The sequence below is a fragment of the Erithacus rubecula genome (assembly GCF_903797595.1).
Source record: "Erithacus rubecula genome assembly, chromosome: 6".
NCBI lineage: Eukaryota > Metazoa > Chordata > Aves > Passeriformes > Muscicapidae > Erithacus > Erithacus rubecula.
This window is the reverse complement of record NC_136688.1, coordinates 2,428,477-2,445,190: the sequence shown is the minus strand read 5'-3', so window position 1 is coordinate 2,445,190 and position 16,714 is coordinate 2,428,477. Positions and strand designations below refer to the sequence as shown.

Here is a 16,714-nt window from a genome sequence, read left to right as displayed (position 1 = left end):
TTCAAGGTTTAATTTAAAAGGTAATGGGTTTTAATAGTAGCTACAGCTAATAGATATAAAAACACTGGTTTACTTTAGAAAAATTCCATTTATATAGATATTAATAGATTATTGAGGACAATTTCTTATCTTTTTGGGTTTTTTTCTCTTAGTAACAACGGTGCAGCCTAAAGTAACAAAGAGCTCTACCACAAGCACACTACCAACAGAACCTAGTACTTCTTCTGCAGCAACTGTATCAGTTGAGACTACTGAGACTACAAATCCAACAATAACTGCAAAAATTACAATTCCAAGAACTTCACCCTCGCAACCTCTTGTCACAATCAAGTCAACAACTGGTAGGTTTTTAGCATTGTTGTCTAAAATAAATTGTGGTAAAGTTGCTCTGTACCTCTGTACATGGTTGAGATACCATTCCTAGGAATGTATTTCAATTTCATACAACATCCAAGCATTAGACTCCAAATCATGAAGCAGGCAAAGCAGGCTTCCACAAAGGAGTTTATTAACCAGAAATGTTCAGAAGCATAGATTGAAAGTACATGAAAAGATAAAGGATGTAGGCATTAGGTTAAAAATGCAAGAAAAAAGTGACTCATCTGAGAAACACAGTTGGAAGTTCTATAAGCAGTGAGCAAATCCAGCTCCAGTTGGGCTTATTATCTCAGCTTCAGCCTTTTTTCCACTGGTTCATTTATGGAGTTCAAGGAGTACCCAATCTATTGACTCTGAATAATGTAAGCAAACTGCAAAGCAGAGTCATACAGGTATCAGTGTAGCAGCTCTGTCTAGGTTTCTAAAGTCCTATTTTCTGGAGGATGACTCTGCCAGCATAGATTACTTTCTTATTCTGTGGCTTGTGGAGCCTCATACCAACAAGCACTTAAACTAATAAACCATATTGGACCATGGCTGTCAGGGAAAGCAGAGGTAAAAATAGGTCTCAAAGGAGTCATAACACACAAAAGCTGACATTGTGACAAATGATTGGTGCACTGAGGCAAGGAGAGTCTACAGTATGATGTTACTTAGCTTTTCAATACAAATTGCAGAAAGCTGTAAGTATGGCTTTGGATTTGGAACATAATAAAAGCCAATGGACAAAGCCCATATCTACTTCAGCCAAAGTGACAAAAAAGCTAACTATTTAGAGAAAAATGTATTTTCCTTTATTAGATTTGTTTAATACAGAAAATGAGAACAAAGACAGACATGAGACAATAGAGAACAAATTTAAGTACAGAAATATTTGGTAAGCTTATCTCAACTTGAATACAACAGTCATATTGAAAATATTCGAAAAATAAAAAATTACCTCTAAAATATTAATAACTTCTTTATCATTTATCTGGTTTTAATTTTTCAATGAATTGGTTATTCACATAATATTTTTATTTTTACTCCCAAAGAACAGACAACATCAATTTTTAACACACCAAACATGACTACAACCATCACTACCCCTTCCATAACTACCTCAATGAAAAGAACCTTGGCCACTTCACCAAAGTCAGTTCCCTCATCACCTTTTACCTCATCAACCACTGCTTCAACAGAGACAGAGCAAGCAGGGGTCACCTCACCACCCTTCAAGACCACCACCAAAGGGGAGATGGCAACCTCCTCAATACCTACTCAAACCACAACTCAGAGCACAACTTTCAGCCAGCCTAAAGTAACAACAGCAGGTAAATAGTACTTTCTTGTATCTGTCAGGTGAAGCCATCACTCATAAGATACATGTCAATATACTCTTTATAAAAAAACCCCAGGCATTCTTACTAGTGGCCTTAACATTGCAAATAGAAAGGAAAGGACATGATAAGAAGTGTGAGTGAAATGGAAATTTGTCTTGCAACAGAGCAAGTGTCTGACATCTGAAAATGATGTTAAGCTAACATTTCTCTTCCAACACTTCCTCCAAATTTCGACAAAGTCTCTCTACGCTTCAAAGCAAGTTCTTGAAAATTCACAGACTAAAGAATATATATTCCCCTACCCTTTGTAAGAAATGCTCCCCTTAAAACCTTTCTGAATGTCTGACACTCAATATACAGAGAAGGACAGTCTCTGAGGCTGGATGGCAATATGTATTACTACACTAGCAACTGACAGGCTGGGACAGTGTGTGGTGGGAAGTCTGTTGTAGTGGGAAGGCAGCTGTACACTCTTTCCCAAATCCAGATCTCTCCCACAAATTACTGTTGTGGTGCATATATCTGAATCTTCTTGTGCAAGCACTTACAGCTTCCTCTAGAACCCTGCCAGCTCCCAACCATTACTAATATTAATTCTTTCATCACAGAGAGAGAGGGAACTGAAGCAACCACTCTGCACTACCCAGAAGGTGAGTAAAATGGACTAGAGAGATGCCCTTGGCCTAAGATTCTGCTTCACTTGTCCCAGCTTTTCCAGATGATGGTCTTGCCTGGTTTAGAATACCTGGCAGGGAAAATATGCATCCAGTGAGGCTCTTCTTTCCTCAGGAGCTACAGAAAAGGCAGGGAGTGTAAAATTTCAGAAGCACTCTTCAGACCCACCCTCAATCAACTTGTGCTTTTCACTCTGTAGTTGTCACCCACATAAGAACAACATTGACACCGCCTGTGCAGCACCTTGTCACACAGACACAGACCACCCCTGCCACGTCCACCAGCAGCACCTCTGTCCTGAGAGAGACCAGCTCTGCCACCAGTCCAGAAGTTCCACTGACAAGGACATTTCCAAGCTCGAGCTCTTTGCTTGTCACCTCAGCCTCGTCTGCTTATTCCCTCTCCTCAACCCAGCTGGGAACATCATATCCTGGTAAGGCTCCCTCCTGCCCTTCCTGCTTCTTCTAGCTCCCACCCTTGTCTCCTAAGCAACACATCCCACAAAGGCCTCCATTTTGGTACTCATTCTCAATTGCCCCTGCTCTTGCCATGGGACACTGGCAGCTCCTGGGCCTGACCCACACAAGACCCTGACTGTAATCACCTCCCTGTAACTTCAGGGCTTTGGCTCTGGGGCACAGGTTTCTATGAGGGTTAAGGCATCCATGAGTTCCTGCCCTACAGCTACCAATCATACCCAAGCTAAACCACCTCCCTCTTCTTACAGTACTGCCCTGGGAATGCACAGTGGGGCAGGAGTGAACAAAAGACATGGAAACTGGAAACACATCTCCAGTTTACAGCTCAGGACAGTTTTGAGTAAGAGGCATAACCCAAGGCATCATCTCCAGCCAAAGGATGCCTAGGCCTTGGCACACCCATGAAAAGTGCAGTTCAACACATCTAACCTCATGGACCAGTGCTGACCCCAAGTGCAAGAGTCACCACTGGAGGGTGGGCAAGAAAATGTATTCTCAACTCCAGGCTGAAGTTCTTTCTGTTAGACCTACATGCCAGAGTTATCTTAGTGTTGCTCCTCCTTTGGGAAGATGCCACAACATGCTTTACCTAGAATCCTTCCCAAGGACTCAAACATTCTTTTCTCTCATCCCTTTCTTTGTAGCAAGGGAGCCAACCAGAGCTAAGACACCAACTACTAAAGTAGTAACAGGTGAGTGCTCTGGTCATGGAATAAATAAGAGTCATCCCTGGCCAATGCATCCATATCCCTTTAGTACCCACAACCCTCCCTTGCATCCCTCCCAGAGGAGTCTGCAGCAAGACAATTTCAAACTACCATCAAACAAGTGATACCTCCTCCCCATTCAACTGTTCCAAAAAGAAGGAGATGAGATAAATTCCTGGAGGTCAGTCTTGAAAATGGTCAAGAGCAAGCATTTATGAAACAGAAACAGGAAAGGATGGATTTAGGGTAATGGACTCATGAATAACTGAAAAGAACCCTAAAAACCCAAAACCAACCAGATTTAGTGGAAACAAGGCCTCCCATCCTGGCCGAAAACTGAGAAAAAAAATTCCAAAACACAAAACTGTATCACCCAAAATCCCATAAGCCAGCAACATGCAACTAAACAGTGATTTCCTCCTTATAGCTTACACCCATGAACAGCCAACTGTGCCACACATTGGGACACCTGTGACCACACACAAGACCAGCACAGCCACCTCCATCAGCAGCACCTCCAAGACCTCTGTCTCCACAGGGCCCAGCCCAGCAAGCAGCACAGGAGCCCCTCTGGAAACAACCTCTGCCCATCCCAGCTCTGCACCTGCCCCCAGCAGCCCGCTCAGCACAAGGCTGCCCTCCACTGCCACCACTTCCACTGGCTCCTCCACAGCAGCTGCCAGCACCAGCCCCAGGCCAACACCTACAACCCTGAGGCCCAGGCCCTCTTCCCCAGCAACCCAAGCTGCAAAGGAGTCTCATGTAACAGAGTCCTCTGCACCCACCACAGCCAAAACCAGCACGCTGCCACAACCTGCATCTACTGCCTCCTCAACTGTGTCCTCAACATGGCTCAGCTCCTCACAGCCTGGTAAGCCTCCTTCCTTCCCATTCAGCTGCATCCATTTGTCTCTCATTTCTTTTCTTCATTCTAGCAGAGCAGGTTGTATTAGTTCTTGCTCCCTATTCCTGTTGTTTTTGCATCAGCACAGAGGTGTGGCCATCCTTCTATATGGCCCTGGGAACAGGTCACTCCCATGTGTCCTGACAAGCCAGTCTTGGAAGGGCAATCCTTCCACACTTCCTGTTCCTTCAAGGGACATGAATATTCAGAAAGAGCCATGTTCCAGGAAGAGGAAGAGAGATTTTGCCCCTTGGATGGCACCCAGTTCATTTAATCCCTTTTGAGGGGAGAGTGAGCAGAAGCTCGTGGACAGGACACATTCCTAATCCACTCTCAAACTTGGGAATTCTCACTGGAGTACAGAAATTCTGATTCAACTTATGCTTGCAGTCTGGAGCTTTGACCAATCTTCTTTGACTTCGCTTTCGGCCCTCATCTACAACTGATCTGTGCTTCCCTCCTGACAGCTTTCACCCACGAAGAGACAGCTGTGCCACACACTGGGACACCTGTGACCACACACAAGACCAGCTCAGCCACCTCTATCAGCAGCACCTCCAAGACCTCTGTCTCCACAGGGCCCAGCCCAGCAAGCAGCACAGGAGCCCCTCTGGAAACAACCTCTGCCCATCCCAGCTCTGCACCTGCCCCCAGCAGCCCGCTCAGCACAAGGCTGCCCTCCACTGCCACCACTTCCACTGGCTCCTCCACAGCAGCTGCCAGCACCAGCCCCAGGCCAACACCTACAACCCTGAGGCCCAGGCCCTCTTCCCCTGCAACCCAAGCTGCAAAGGAGTCTCATGTAACAGAGTCCTCTGCACCCACCACAGCCAAAACCAGCACGCTGCCACAACCTGCATCTACTGCCTCCTCAACTGTGTCCTCAACATGGCTCAGCTCCTCACAGCCTGGTAAAGCTGCCTCCTACCCATCTTGCTGCATCCTCTTCTCTCCTTTTTCCATTCATCTTTTCCGGACACAGGTGTTCCTTGCACAGTTGTTTTTGTTTGGCTCCCCATTCCCCCTTCTTTCTGCTTTGGAACACTGCTATGGCCTTACTTTGTTATGGCTCTCAGGCACTGGTCTCTGCCATGGAACCTGCCTGTCTAACAGGAGACTGACCTTATGCTCTGGCTAGTTATTGAATGGAGACATGCATATCCAGACAGGGGTTCTCTTCTTAGATCATGTACTGGGATCTCTTCTGTTGGAAGCAACTGTATCCAATTCCTCCATTTTTAACGCAGAAACATTGAAGTGGCCGGTATGAAAGACTGACAAACCCAGTATTCCTTTTTCCAGGAGTACCCACTGCAGCATAGTCATTCCATGTTAGATCCTATCCCCAGTCTGACTCCTCGGACAACCTCCATTTCCTAATCATCTTGTCTTCATCGTTGGCTTACCTGTGTTTCTCTCCTGACAGCTTTCACCCACGAAGAATCAGCTGTGCCACACACTGGGACACCTGTGACCACACACAAGACCAGCACAGCCACCTCCATCAGCAGCACCTCCAAGACCTCTGTCTCCACAGGGCCCAGCCCAGCAAGCAGCACAGGAGCCCCTCTGGAAACAACCTCTGCCCATCCCAGCTCTGCACCTGCCCCCAGCAGCCCGCTCAGCACAAGGCTGCCCTCCACTGCCACCACTTCCACTGGCTCCTCCACAGCAGCTGCCAGCACCAGCCCCAGGCCAACACCTACAACCCTGAGACCCAGGCCCTCTTCTCCTGCAACCCAAGCTGCAAAGGAGTCTCCTGTAACAGAGTCCTCTGCACCCACCACAGCCAAAACCAGCACACTGCCACAACCTGCATCTACTGCCTCCTCAACTGTGTCCTCAACATGGCTCAGCTCCTCACAGCCTGGTAATGCTTTCTCCCAAGTCTCCTTTTCTGCCCAGTTCCTCCCACCCTCCTCCCCTCCCACCATCATTCCCTCCATGAACCATACAATAGTTCTGCATCTTTGCTTTCCTCACCAGTCCATTGCCCTTGCTCAGCCTGGTTCCCCAGGGTATTTCTGTGCATTTGCACTGGCTCTGCTTCAAATGGAGCTGAGTATTGTTCCCTGCAGGTTTCCTAGTGCTGTTTCAGATGTGAGTCCCAGCCAGTGTTGATGACACACCAGTGCTTTGGTGATCCCTCTGGAGTGCCAGCTCAGCTCCTCAGCCTCCTCTCTTACTGCTTCTGCCAGCCAGGGAATGGGCATGGGGCAGTCATGGGTGCATCCGGGACACAGGCAGCAGAGCTGGCCCAAAGCCAGTGGCCAGGGAGACACTGCCTACCACAGAACATCATGCTGAGCTGTGCAGTGGGGTAGACAGGGTGGGATAGTTATGGCCAAGCAGCCATTGCTTGGAGACTCGCTGGATATTGGCCAGTGGCAAGAAGTGCTAAGTCATGGCCATCTCGGGGGTGGGTTTTGCTTTGTTTTTCCTTACTTCTGAAAACATTTTCCATCCAGAGAGGTGTGGGTGTTACTGCTTTTACCAATTCTCTTCCCACGCCTGAGGAGTGTCAGTGAGTGAGTGAGTGAGTGCCAGGGTAAGCACTTCACATCCAGGCAGGGTCACCCCACCATCACCGTGCAAGAATTGGCCCTGACTGGGTCTAAGAAGGATGAGGATGCTGAAGGAGTGAGCAAAAGGTCTAACCTGTCCTCTTTCACAGAAGAATTCATTGCAATACCAGGCTGAATTTCTCCCCCGAACAATATAACACGAGGCACGTGCCCATCTTCTGTGCCTTCTCCTCAAGCCCTCATTCTAAACTCAGCTCTGCTTTCTTCCTGGCAGCCTTCACCCATAAAGTGCCACATGCTGAGACAGCTGTAACCACAGAGAAGACCACGGCCTCCACCTCTATCAGCAGCACCTCCAAGACCTCTGTCTCCACAGGGCCCAGCCCAGCAAGCAGCACAGGAGCCCCTCTGGAAACAACCTCTGCCCATCCCAGCTCTGCACCTGCCCCCAGCAGCCCGCTCAGCACAAGGCTGCCCTCCACTGCCACCACTTCCACTGGTTCCTCCACAGCAGCTGCCAGCACCAGCCCCAGGCCTACACCTACAACCCTGAGGCCCAGGCCCTCTTCCCCAGCAACCCAAGCTGCAAAGGAGTCTCCTGTAACAGAGTCCTCTGCACCCACCACAGCCAAAACCAGCACGCTGCCACAACCTGCTTCTTCTCCCTCCTCAACTGTGTCCTCAACATGGCTCAGCTCCTCACAGCCTGGTAAGGCTGCTTCCTACTCATCCTGCTGCATCCCCTTCTCTCCCTTTTCCACTCATCCTTTCCCACCACAGAGGAGGTTGCTTGCATAGTTCTATTAGGGTATTGCTCCCCATTCCCCCAGCTTTCTGCTTTGGGACACTGGTATGGCCTTACTGTTTTATGGCTCTCAGGCACTGGTCTCTGCCATGTAGCCTGAACTGCCAGTCTCAAAGGGGGACACTCCTTGAGCTCTGCCTGCTCCCTGAAGTGACACATGCATCTCCACACAGGTGTCTCTTCCAGGAAAAGATAATTGGATCTTAATTTTGGAAGGCATTGTGTCCATTCCCTCCCTTTTCTGAAAGAATCCATACAGCTGCTTGGAGACAGGACCCAGAGTAAAATCTTCCCTTTTTCCCAGGAACACTCTGTGTAGCATAGAATTCCTGGTTTTGGTCTTATATCCCCTGTATAACTCTTTGGACTATACACATTTCATTTTCTACTTCTCCTCAGCTAAGCTCTGCTTTCTTCCTACCAGCCTCCACCCATAAAGTGCCACATGCTGAGACAGCTGTAACCACAGAGAAGACCACAGCCTCCACCTCCATCAGCAGCACCTCCAAGACCTCTGTCTCCACAGGGCCCAGCCCAGCAAGCAGCACAGGAGCCCCTCTGGAAACAACCTCTGCCCATCCCAGCTCTGCACCTGCCCCCAGCAGCCCGCTCAGCACAAGGCTGCCCTCCACTGCCACCACTTCCACTGGCTCCTCCACAGCAGCTGCCAGCACCAGCCCCAGGCCTACACCTACAACCCTGAGGCCCAGGCCCTCTTCCCCAGCAACCCAAGCTGCAAAGGAGTCTCCTGTAACAGAGTCCTCTGCATCCACCACAGCCAAAACCAGCACGCTGCCACAACCTGCATCTACTGCCTCCTCAACTGTGTCCTCAACATGGCTCAGCTCCTCACAGCCTGGTAAAACTGCCTCCTACCCATCTTGCTGCATCCTCTTCTCTCCTTTTTCCATTCATCTTTTCCGGACACAGGTGTTCCTTGCACAGTTGTTTTTGTTTGGCTCCCCATTCCCCCTTCTTTCTGCTTTGGAACACTGCTATGGCCTTACTTTGTTATGGCTCTCAGGCACTGGTCTCTGCCATGGAACCTGCCTGTCTAACAGGAGACTGACCTTATGCTCTGGCTAGTTATTGAATGGAGACATGCATATCCAGACAGGGGTTCTCTTCTTAGATCATGTACTGGGATCTCTTCTGTTGGAAGCAACTGTATCCAATTCCTCCATTTTTAACGCAGAAACATTGAAGTGGCCGGTATGAAAGACTGACAAACCCAGTATTCCTTTTTCCAGGAGTACCCACTGCAGCAAAGTCATTCCATGTTAGATCCTATCCCCAGTCTGACTCCTCGGACAACCTCCATTTCCTAATCATCTTGTCTTCATCATTGGCTTACCTGTGTTTCTCTCCTGACAGCTTTCACCCACGAAGAATCAGCTGTGCCACACACTGGGACACCTGTGACCACACACAAGACCAGCACAGCCACCTCCATCAGCAGCACCTCCAAGACCTCTGTCTCCACAGGGCTCAGCCCAGCAAGCAGCACAGGAGCCCCTCTGGAAACAACCTCTGCCCATCCCAGCTCTGCACCTGCCCCCAGCAGCCCGCTCAGCACAAGGCTGCCCTCCACTGCCACCACTTCCACTGGCTCCTCCCCAGCAGCTGCCAGCACCAGCCCCAGGCCAACACCTACAACCCTGAGGCCCAGGCCCTCTTCCCCAGCAACCCAAGCTGCAAAGGAGTCTCCTGTAACAGAGTCCTCTGCACCCACCACAGCCAAAACCAGCACACTGCCACAACCTGCTTCTTCTCCCTCCTCAACTGTGTCCTCAACATGGCTCAGCTCCTCACAGCCTGGTAATGCTTTCTCCCAAGTCTCCTTTTCTGCCCAGTTCCTCCCACCCTCCTCCCCTCCCACCATCATTCCCTCCATGAACCATACAATAGTTCTGCATCTTTGCTTTCCTTACCATTCCATTGCCCTTGCTCAGCCTGGTTCCCCAGGGTATTTCTGTGCATTTGCACTGGCTCTGCTTCAAATGGAGCTGAGTATTGTTCCCTGCAGGTTTCCTAGTGCTGTTTCAGATGTGAGTCCCAGCCAGTGTTGATGACACACCAGTGCTTTGGTGATCCCTCTGGAGTGCCAGCTCAGCTCCTCAGCCTCCTCTCTTACTGCTTCTGCCAGCCAGGGAATGGGCATGGGGCAGTCATGGGTGCATCCGGGACACAGGCAGCAGAGCTGGCCCAAAGCCAGTGGCCAGGGAGACACTGCCTACCACAGAACATCATGCTGAGCTGTGCAGTGGGGTAGACAGGGTGGGATAGTTATTGCCAAGCAGCCATTGCTTGGAGACTCGCTGGATATTGGCCAGTGGCAAGAAGTGCTAAGTCATGGCCATCTCGGGGGTGGGTTTTGCTTTGTTTTTCCTTACTTCTGAAAACATTTTCCATCCAGAGAGGTGTGGGTGTTACTGCTTTTACCAATTCTCTTCCCACGCCTGAGGAGTGTCAGTGAGTGAGTGAGTGAGTGCCAGGGTAAGCACTTCACATCCAGGCAGGGTCACCCCACCATCACCGTGCAAGAATTGGCCCTGACTGGGTCTAAGAAGGATGAGGATGCTGAAGGAGTGAGCAAAAGGTCTAACCTGTCCTCTTTCACAGAAGAATTCATTGCAATACCAGGCTGAATTTCTCCCCCGAACAATATAACACGAGGCACGTGCCCATCTTCTGTGCCTTCTCCTCAAGCCCTCATTCTAAACTCAGCTCTGCTTTCTTCCTGGCAGCCTTCACCCATAAAGTGCCACATGCTGAGACAGCTGTAACCACAGAGAAGACAACGGCCTCCACCTCTATCAGCAGCACCTCCAAGACCTCTGTCTCCACAGAGCCCAGCCCAGCAAGCAGCACAGGAGCCCCTCTGGAAACAACCTCTCCCAATCCCAGCTCTGCACCTGCCCCCAGCAGCCCGCTCAGCACAAGGCTGCCCTCCACTGCCACCACTTCCACTGGTTCCTCCACAGCAGCTGCCAGCACCAGCCCCAGGCCAACACCTACAACCCTGAGGCCCAGGCCCTCTTCCCCAGCAACCCAAGCTGCAAAGGAGTCTCCTGTAACAGAGTCCTCTGCACCCACCACAGCCAAAACCAGCACGCTGCCACAACCTGCTTCTTCTCCCTCCTCAACTGTGTCCTCAACATGGCTCAGCTCCTCACAGCCTGGTAAGGCTGCTTCCTACTCATCCTGCTGCATCCCCTTCTCTCCCTTTTCCACTCATCCTTTCCCACCACAGAGGAGGTTGCTTGCATAGTTCTATTAGGGTATTGCTCCCCATTCCCCCAGCTTTCTGCTTTGGGACACTGGTATGGCCTTACTGTTTTATGGCTCTCAGGCACTGGTCTCTGCCATGTAGCCTGAACTGCCAGTCTCAAAGGGGACACTCCTTGAGCTCTGCCTGCTCCCTGAAGTGACACATGCATCTCCACACAGGTGTCTCTTCCAGGAAAAGATAATTGGATCTTAATTTTGGAAGGCATTGTGTCCATTCCCTCCCTTTTCTGAAAGAATCCATACAGCTGCTTGGAGACAGGACCCAGAGTAAAATCTTCCCTTTTTCCCAGGAACACTCTGTGTAGCATAGAATTCCTGGTTTTGGTCTTATATCCCCTGTATAACTCTTTGGACTATACACATTTCATTTTCTACTTCTCCTCAGCTAAGCTCTGCTTTCTTCCTACCAGCCTCCACCCATAAAGTGCCACATGCTGAGACAGCTGTAACCACAGAGAAGACCACAGCCTCCACCTCCATCAGCAGCACCTCCAAGACCTCTGTCTCCACAGGGCCCAGCCCAGCAAGCAGCACAGGAGCCCCTCTGGAAACAACCTCTGCCCATCCCAGCTCTGCACCTGCCCCCAGCAGCCCGCTCAGCACAAGGCTGCCCTCCACTGCCACCACTTCCACTGGCTCCTCCCCAGCAGCTGCCAGCACCAGCCCCAGGCCTACACCTACAACCCTGAGGCCCAGGCCCTCTTCCCCAGCAACCCAAGCTGCAAAGGAGTCTCCTGTAACAGAGTCCTCTGCACCCACCACAGCCAAAACCAGCACGCTGCCACAACCTGCATCTACTGCCTCCTCAACTGTGTCCTCAACATGGCTCAGCTCCTCACAGCCTGGTAAGCCTCCTTCCTTCCCATTCAGCTGCATCCATTTGTCTCTCATTTCTTTTCTTCATTCTAGCAGAGCAGGTTGTATTAGTTCTTGCTCCCTATTCCTGTTGTTTTTGCATCAGCACAGAGGTGTGGCCATCCTTCTATATGGCCCTGGGAACAGGTCACTCCCATGTGTCCTGACAAGCCAGTCTTGGAAGGGCAATCCTTCCACACTTCCTGTTCCTTCAAGGGACATGAATATTCAGAAAGAGCCATGTTCCAGGAAGAGGAAGAGAGATTTTGCCCCTTGGATGGCACCCAGTTCATTTAATCCCTTTTGAGGGGAGAGTGAGCAGAAGCTCGTGGACAGGACACATTCCTAATCCACTCTCAAACTTGGGAATTCTCACTGGAGTACAGAAATTCTGATTCAACTTATGCTTGCAGTCTGGAGCTTTGACCAATCTTCTTTGACTTCGCTTTCGGCCCTCATCTACAACTGATCTGTGCTTCCCTCCTGACAGCTTTCACCCATGAAGAGACAGCTGTGCCACACACTGGGACACCTGTGACCACACACAAGACCAGCACAGCCACCTCCATCAGCAGCACCTCCAAGACCTCTGTCTCCACAGGGCCCAGCCCAGCAAGCAGCACAGGAGCCCCTCTGGAAACAACCTCTGCCCATCCCAGCTCTGCACCTGCCCCCAGCAGCCCGCTCAGCACAAGGCTGCCCTCCACTGCCACCACTTCCACTGGCTCCTCCACAGCAGCTGCCAGCACCAGCCCCAGGCCTACACCTACAACCCTGAGGCCCAGGCCCTCTTCCCCTGCAACCCAAGCTGCAAAGGAGTCTCCTGTAACAGAGTCCTCTGCACCCACCACAGCCAAAACCAGCACGCTGCCACAACCTGCTTCTTCTCCCTCCTCAACTGTGTCCTCAACATGGCTCAGCTCCTCACAGCCTGGTAAGGCTGCTTCCTACTCATCCTGCTGCATCCCCTTCTCTCCCTTTTCCACTCATCCTTTCCCACCACAGAGGAGGTTGCTTGCATAGTTCTATTAGGGTATTGCTCCCCATTCCCCCAACTTTCTGCTTTGGGACACTGGTATGGCCTTACTGTTTTATGGCTCTCAGGCACTGGTCTCTGCCATGTAGCCTGAACTGCCAGTCTCAAAGGGGACACTCCTTGAGCTCTGCCTGCTCCCTGAAGTGACACATGCATCTCCACACAGGTGTCTCTTCCAGGAAAAGATAATTGGATCTTAATTTTGGAAGGCATTGTGTCCATTGCCTCCCTTTTCTGAAAGAATCCATACAGCTGCTTGGAGACAGGACCCAGAGTAAAATCTTCCCTTTTTCCCAGGAACAATCTGTGTAGCATAGAATTCCTGGTTTTGGTCTTATATCCCCTGTATAACTCTTTGGACTATACACATTTCATTTTCTACTTCTCCTCAGCTAAGCTCTGCTTTCTTCCTACCAGCCTCCACCCATAAAGTGCCACATGCTGAGACAGCTGTAACCACAGAGAAGACCACAGCCTCCACCTCCATCAGCAGCACCTCCAAGACCTCTGTCTCCACAGGGCCCAGCCCAGCAAGCAGCACAGGAGCCCCTCTGGAAACAACCTCTGCCCATCCCAGCTCTGCACCTGCCCCCAGCAGCCCGCTCAGCACAAGGCTGCCCTCCACTGCCACCACTTCCACTGGCTCCTCCACAGCAGCTGCCAGCACCAGCCCCAGGCCAACACCTACAACCCTGAGGCCCAGGCCCTCTTCCCCAGCAACCCAAGCTGCAAAGGAGTCTCCTGTAACAGAGTCCTCTGCACCCACCACAGCCAAAACCAGCACGCTGCCACAACCTGCTTCTTCTCCCTCCTCAACTGTGTCCTCAACATGGCTCAGCTCCTCACAGCCTGGTAATGCTTTCTCCCAAGTCTCCTTTTCTGCCCAGTTCCTCCCACCCTCCTCCCCTCCCACCATCATTCCCTCCATGAACCATACAATAGTTCTGCATCTTTGCTTTCCTTACCATTCCATTGCCCTTGCTCAGCCTGGTTCCCCAGGGTATTTCTGTGCATTTGCACTGGCTCTGCTTCAAATGGAGCTGAGTATTGTTCCCTGCAGGTTTCCTAGTGCTGTTTCAGATGTGAGTCCCAGCCAGTGTTGATGACACACCAGTGCTTTGGTGATCCCTCTGGAGTGCCAGCTCAGCTCCTCAGCCTCCTCTCTTACTGCTTCTGCCAGCCAGGGAATGGGCATGGGGCAGTCATGGGTGCATCCGGGACACAGGCAGCAGAGCTGGCCCAAAGCCAGTGGCCAGGGAGACACTGCCTACCACAGAACATCATGCTGAGCTGTGCAGTGGGGTAGACAGGGTGGGATAGTTATTGCCAAGCAGCCATTGCTTGGAGACTCGCTGGATATTGGCCAGTGGCAAGAAGTGCTAAGTCGTGGCCATCTCGGGGGTGGGTTTTGCTTTGTTTTTCCTTACTTCTGAAAACATTTTCCATCCAGAGAGGTGTGGGTGTTACTGCTTTTACCAATTCTCTTCCCACGCCTGAGGAGTGTCAGTGAGTGAGTGAGTGAGTGCCAGGGTAAGCACTTCACATCCAGGCAGGGTCACCCCACCATCACCGTGCAAGAATTGGCCCTGACTGGGTCTAAGAAGGATGAGGATGCTGAAGGAGTGAGCAAAAGGTCTAACCTGTCCTCTTTCACAGAAGAATTCATTGCAATACCGGGCTGAATTTCTCCCCCGAACAATATAACACGAGGCACGTGCCCATCTTCTGTGCCTTCTCCTCAAGCCCTCATTCTAAACTCAGCTCTGCTTTCTTCCTGGCAGCCTTCACCCATAAAGTGCCACATGCTGAGACAGCTGTAACCACAGAGAAGACAACGGCCTCCACCTCTATCAGCAGCACCTCCAAGACCTCTGTCTCCACAGAGCCCAGCCCAGCAAGCAGCACAGGAGCCCCTCTGGAAACAACCTCTCCCAATCCCACCTCTGCACCTGCCCCCAGCAGCCCGCTCAGCACAAGGCTGCCCTCCACTGCCACCACTTCCACTGGCTCCTCCACAGCAGCTGCCAGCACCAGCCCCAGGCCAACACCTACAACCCTGAGGCCCAGGCCCTCTTCCCCTGCAACCCAAGCTGCAAAGGAGTCTCCTGTAACAGAGTCCTCTGCACCCACCACAGCCAAAACCAGCACGCTGCCACAACCTGCATCTACTGCCTCCTCAACTGTGTCCTCAACATGGCTCAGCTCCTCACAGCCTGGTAAGGCTGCTTCCTACTCATCCTGCTGCATCCCCTTCTCTCCCTTTTCCACTCATCCTTTCCCACCACAGAGGAGGTTGCTTGCATAGTTCTATTAGGGTATTGCTCCCCATTCCCCCAGCTTTCTGCTTTGGGACACTGGTATGGCCTTACTGTTTTATGGCTCTCAGGCACTGGTCTCTGCCATGTAGCCTGAACTGCCAGTCTCAAAGGGGACACTCCTTGAGCTCTGCCTGCTCCCTGAAGTGACACATGCATCTCCACACAGGTGTCTCTTCCAGGAAAAGATAATTGGATCTTAATTTTGGAAGGCATTGTGTCCATTCCCTCCCTTTTCTGAAAGAATCCATACAGCTGCTTGGAGACAGGACCCAGAGTAAAATCTTCCCTTTTTCCCAGGAACAATCTGTGTAGCATAGAATTCCTGGTTTTGGTCTTATATCCCCTGTATAACTCTTTGGAATATACACATTTCATTTTCTACTTCTCCTCAGCTAAGCTCTGCTTTCTTCCTACCAGCCTCCACCCATAAAGTGCCACATGCTGAGACAGCTGTAACCACAGAGAACACCACAGCCTCCACCTCCATCAGCAGCACCTCCAAGACCTCTGTCTCCACAAGGCCCAGCCCAGCAAGCAGCACAGGAGCCCCTCTGGAAACAACCTCTGCCCATCCCAGCTCTGCACCTGCCCCCAGCAGCCCGCTCAGCACAAGGCTGCCCTCCACTGCCACCACTTCCACTGGCTCCTCCCCAGCAGCTGCCAGCACCAGCCCCAGGCCAACACCTACAACCCTGAGGCCCAGGCCCTCTTCCCCAGCAACCCAAGCTGCAAAGGAGTCTCCTGTAACAGAGTCCTCTGCACCCACCACAGCCAAAACCAGCACGCTGCCACAACCTGCATCTACTGCCTCCTCAACTGTGTCCTCAACATGGCTCAGCTCCTCACAGCCTGGTAAAGCTGCCTGCTACCCATCTTGCTGCATCCTCTTCTCTCCTTTTTCCATTCATCTTTTCCGGACACAGGTGTTCCTTGCACAGTTGTTTTTGTTTGGCTCCCCATTCCCCCTTCTTTCTGCTTTGGAACACTGCTATGGCCTTACTTTGTTATGGCTCTCAGGCACTGGTCTCTGCCATGGAACCTGCCTGTCTAACAGGAGACTGACCTTATGCTCTGGCTAGTTATTGAATGGAGACATGCATATCCAGACAGGGGTTCTCTTCTTAGATCATGTACTGGGATCTCTTCTGTTGGAAGCAACTGTATCCAATTCCTCCATTTTTAACGCAGAAACATTGAAGTGGCCGGAATGAAAGACTGACAAACCCAGTATTCCTTTTTCCAGGAGTACCCACTGCAGCATAGTCATTCCATGTTAGATCCTATCCCCAGTCTGACTCCTCGGACAACCTCCATTTCCTAATCATCTTGTCTTCATCGTTGGCTTACCTGTGTTTCTCTCCTGACAGCTTTCACCCACGAAGAATCAGCTGTGCCACACACTGGGACACCTGTGACCAC

The 16,714-nt window shown here is 51.0% G+C and overlaps 1 protein-coding gene across 1 annotated transcript in view; it reads left to right on the top strand.

The window, feature by feature from the left end:
- The window catches only part of MUC6 (mucin 6, oligomeric mucus/gel-forming), a gene marked incomplete at its 3' end in the record, with an annotated part of 35,168 nt that extends 18,662 nt beyond the window's left edge, over positions 1 to 16,506 (top strand). The window contains exons 27-35 of the mRNA XM_079309980.1: positions 153 to 341; positions 1,413 to 1,691; positions 2,309 to 2,350; positions 2,575 to 2,808; positions 12,432 to 12,875; positions 13,395 to 13,829; positions 14,759 to 15,193; positions 15,713 to 16,147; positions 16,484 to 16,506. Of these exons, the coding sequence (XP_079166106.1) occupies positions 153 to 341; positions 1,413 to 1,691; positions 2,309 to 2,350; positions 2,575 to 2,808; positions 12,432 to 12,875; positions 13,395 to 13,829; positions 14,759 to 15,193; positions 15,713 to 16,147; positions 16,484 to 16,506 (2,516 nt within the window). The remainder of the gene's footprint in view (positions 1 to 152; positions 342 to 1,412; positions 1,692 to 2,308; positions 2,351 to 2,574; positions 2,809 to 12,431; positions 12,876 to 13,394; positions 13,830 to 14,758; positions 15,194 to 15,712; positions 16,148 to 16,483) is intronic.
- Positions 16,507 to 16,714: the final 208 nt, after the last annotated feature.